General features: G+C 36.5%; 1 protein-coding gene across 1 annotated transcript in view; it reads right to left on the bottom strand.

Annotated features, from left to right (window-relative positions):
* Positions 1 to 4,651, bottom strand: part of desmb (desmin b) — a 16,418-nt gene that overhangs the window by 9,171 nt on the left and 2,596 nt on the right. Inside the window, exons 2-3 of the mRNA XM_050065959.1 lie at positions 1,288 to 1,348; positions 1,043 to 1,138 (exon numbers count right to left, since the gene is read on the bottom strand). Of these exons, the coding sequence (XP_049921916.1) occupies positions 1,043 to 1,138; positions 1,288 to 1,348 (157 nt within the window). The remainder of the gene's footprint in view (positions 1 to 1,042; positions 1,139 to 1,287; positions 1,349 to 4,651) is intronic.

Below are 4,651 nucleotides of genomic sequence, written 5' to 3'. Positions count from 1 at the left end.
AGACAAAATTATCTACAAACGCACGAAGGGACATCTGGGAGACACAAAACAACAATAATAAAGATGCAAAACTACCTAAAAAAGACACAAAATTATCTAAAAAGACACAAAATTATCAAAAAAAGACACAAAATTATCAAAAAAAGACAAAATTATCAAAAAAAGCACAAAATTATCAAAAAAAAGACACAAAATTATCAAAAAAAAAAAAAGACACAAAATTATCTACAAACGCACAAAGGGACATCTGGGAGACACAAAACAACAATAACAAAGATGCAAAACTACCACCAAGAGTGAGTCTCTTGCTCCTGTGTAGGAGAGGTGGTGGGGCCCTTGTCTGTGCCCAGGGGCCCTATTGTCTCATCATCCGCCCTTGGCCATGAGACACTTTGACCCAGGCGTCACCTCCCAGCAGTGTGTGTGTGTGTGTGTGTGTGTGTGTGTTCATCCTGTGTCACCTGACACCAGCATCTAAACCCACTATCATCACACTGCTAACTCCACTGTGGCGTCCACTTAGCTTTGGCATCATGTAGCCAGGAGTCAGGGGAGCACACACACACACACACACACACACACACACACACACAGCTCTAAGCTTGCATCCACCGCCGTCACACAGAGTAATTTTAGTCGTACATCTGCTGTGGGAGATTTCAGAGCTCTGCTGCAGTGCTGCTCAGGCCTGCTGCCAGCGTACAAGCTGTGTGTGTCAAACTGTACGCTGGGACGACCTCACACACACACACACACACACACACACACACACAGACACACCTAGCAACAGATGCTAACAGACACACAGGAACAAATCAAAACAATCTCTCAGATCTTTGTGTAGCTGCACATCAGGAACATTTAGCCTTAAATTACTCAACAAATTCCCTCAAATCAAAAATCTGTGCCTCAACATGACTGATAAATTATAATATTTGTGCTTATTGCAGCTGAAAATGATCAGAGAGATGGAGGAAGAGGAGGAGGAGGAGGAGGAGGAGGAGGAAGAGGAAGAGGAGGAGGAGGAGGAGGAGGAGCGAACCTCTTCATGGATCTTCTTGAGGAAGGCGATCTCCTCCTGCAGCGTCTCGATGCGTCTCTCCAGGTCCAGACGGGCCAGAGTGGCAGCGTCCACGTCCTGCGACAGGTTGGACAGTCAGGGATGGTTTCACAGCACACAGTTCAGTCAACAGGTCAGAGGTCAAACCAGTGACCTCATGTTAACGTGAGAGAAGAACCAGAGCACTTATAGATACTTGTGCACACAGTAAGGCATGGAGGACTCACCGCCCTGAACGCAGCCAGGTTGTTCTCTGCTTCCTCTTTTTGGAGGATCTCTTCCTGGAGTCTGGAGGAGGTGATGACACACAATGACATCATCACTGTCCACGAACATTTCAAGAGGATTGTTAGAAAACAGTTTTGTTGACCCAGAGGTCGTCAAATTTAAATATGCTGAGTCTAAAAAATACTCAGCTGTCAAATGTAAAATTCTCCACCTCTGCTCAAACACCATATTCACGCAACAAAAAAAGAAGAAATACAAATGTTGGGTCCTGATAATATATTTAATATATGCAGATCCTAATTACACTAGATCCTAAAAAAAAATTTAAATATAATTTTTTAGGTTTTTTAATTGCCTTTTTTTTTATAAACCTGTCCTAATTACCTAATTTTCTTTTTTTTTATTTTCTTTTTTTATTGTAAAGATATTTTTGTGGGGCTTTTATTACCTTTATGATAAAGAATAAAAGTTATATAAATACAAAAAAATGAGACATTTTTGCCTTAAATATAAACTGGTCCTGATTCCCTTAAGAATAAATAAATAAATAGATACATTTCAAAATATTTTATTTATTTATTTATTTACTTGTATCATCTTTATCATAAACCAGTCCCAATTATCGTTTCTTAAATTAATTAAATACATTTTTAAGATAATTTTTGGGGGCTTTTATTGCCTTTGTTTTAGCAGGTCCAATTACCTTATTTATTTATTTATTGTAAAGATGTTTTTGTGGGGCTTTTATTACCTTGATGATAAACAATAAAAATTATATAAAGAGAAAAAAAAAGAGGAATATTTGCCTTTCATATAAACTGGTCCTGATTCCCTTAAGAATAAATAAATAAATAAATACATTTCAAAATATTTTTATTTCTTTATGTATATATATTTATTTATTTGTTCATTTTACTTGTATCATCTGTATTATAAACCAGTCCCAATTATCATTTTTTAAATTAATTAAATACATTCACAGACAAAAAAAGAAGAATAGAAATGTTGGGTCCTGATAATATATTTAATATAAACGGATCCTAATTACCCTAGAATATATATATATATATATATATATATATATATATTTATATAATTTTTTAGGTATTTTTATTGCCTTTTTTTTAAATATAAACTGGTCCTAATTACCTTATTTTTTTTATTTTATTTAGTTATTGTAAAGATAATTTTTGTGGGGCTTTTATTGCCCTTATGATAAACAGGTCCTAATTATCTTTAAACAAAAAATACATAAATAAATTAAAATAAATAAATAAAAGAAAATAAAGACGCTGTTTTTTTGCCTTTAATATAAACTGGTCCTGATTCCTTTTAAAAATAAATAAATACATTTTAAAATATTTATCTTATTTTATTGTTATTTAACTTGTATCATCTTTATTATAAACAAGTCCCAATTATCATTTTTTAATATTATTAAATATATATATATATATAATTATATATATTATTATATTATTAATTAAATTAATTAAATACATTTTTAAGATAATTTTTGGGGCATTTATTGCCTTGTCTATGGACAGGTCCTAATTACCTTTTTGTTTTTATTTTTTAAATATTATTTTTACAGCTTTTACTGTCTTTACTACAGACTGGTCCAATTACCTTATTTATTTATTTATTTATTTATTTATTTATTTATTTATTTTTCATTTATTCAGCCTGGACATTCAGAGTCTGTTCATGTTCCAGAATAAAGAACAGCCTCTGACAGCAACAAAAAAACAGATAAAAGCTTCGTTTTTATTTCGCTCAGAGTGAAAACCCCTTAAATCCCTGTAAGGACCTTTAATGTGAGCTGCAGCAGCTCTGTGTGAAGGTGGCAGTTAAATGTAAACGCAGAGAGAGACGGAGGAAGGACAGAGCGTCAGAGCTGCTGCAGATATGTGGCAGCTCTTTCCTCTCCTTTTATAGAAGATGGCAGTGTAAACACTGTGTGTGTGTGTGTGTGTGTGTGTGTGTGTGTGTGTGTGTGTGTGTGTGTGATGAGCTCTAACTTTGGTCAGGCTTGGATAGTAACACACACACACACACACAGAGTCATCCATCATCTTTATAGTGAAGCGTCCCAGAGATTATTCCAGATTAGAAACAGACTGTTTGACTTTGTGTTGTTGTCACTGACATTTCTGTTTTTGGAGTTGGGCTGATGAGGCCAGTTGGGATTCAGCGTCTCGCTCACACACACACACCTCACATCTGTAATGTCACATTAATGCTCTATCTAATGTTCAGTCTCCTCCATCGTTATGCAGCAGCCCAACACCTCCACACTCCTGCTGTCACACACTCAAACAGGTCACTGTAACGTGTGTTTCACATTCCGCCTCTCGTCCTCAGTCTGAGGTTTATATGTCAGGTAGTTGTGATGCTCCTCTGGTCCCTTGTCTCTCCGTCCGTCCCAAAATAAACTGTATGAAGCATGTCGTTCAGTCGCTGAGTCAGTGAGCGAGTTAAACTTCTGTTGTTTGTTGTCGCTGCATCAACAGTGACTCATCCTCAATCTTCTGTCTGTGATGTGCAAATTATTTTTAAGCTCTTTTTCATGATGAGCGACAGCTGGACGCAAACTCCAAAATTAGGACCTAAACCAGTTCGCAAACTCTCCCAAGAAACAGGCTGAAGACACTGTGTGAAACTGTGTTCATCATAAAAGAGTCGAACTTCCTGCATCATGACGAATCAATAAAGCATGGATGGATTACTGAACAGGAGCCCAGAGTGTCAGGGGCCCGCCTGGCCTTCACCTGCAAAATATCACTCAAACTAACACATACTGACCAAGAAGAGACACAACATGAACACAAAGGTGCAAAGTTACTTAAAGGAAAAATACAAAGTGACCTCAAAGAGACACCAAGGACCAGAAAAGACACAGAACGATGACAAGGAGACACAATACCACCTCAAAGAGGACAAAATAACTCAAAATAAGACACAAAATTGCCCCTAAAACACTAAGTAACCACAAAGACACAAAATGACCCCGAAGAGACACTAACTGACCTCAGAGAGACACAAAATGACCCTAAAAGACAAAACGATCCCAAAAAGTCACAAAATGACCCCAAAAGACACAAAATGACCCCAAAGAGACACAAAATGACCCTAAAAGACAAAATGATCCCAAAGAGTCACAAAATGACCCTAAAAGACACAAAACGATCCCAAACAGTCACAAAATGACCCCAAAGAGACACAAAATGACCCTAAAAGACAAAATGATCCCAAAGAGTCACAAAATGACCCTAAAAGACACAAAATGATCCCAAAGAGTCACAAAATGACCCCAAAAGACACAAAATGACCCCAAAGAGACACAAAATGACCCTAAAAGAC

The sequence above is a fragment of the Epinephelus moara genome, chromosome 16 (genome assembly GCF_006386435.1).
Source record: "Epinephelus moara isolate mb chromosome 16, YSFRI_EMoa_1.0, whole genome shotgun sequence".
Taxonomy (NCBI): Eukaryota; Metazoa; Chordata; class Actinopteri; order Perciformes; family Serranidae; genus Epinephelus; species Epinephelus moara.
Note: the sequence above shows the minus strand (reverse complement) of the source record. Positions and strands in the feature narration are given on the sequence as shown.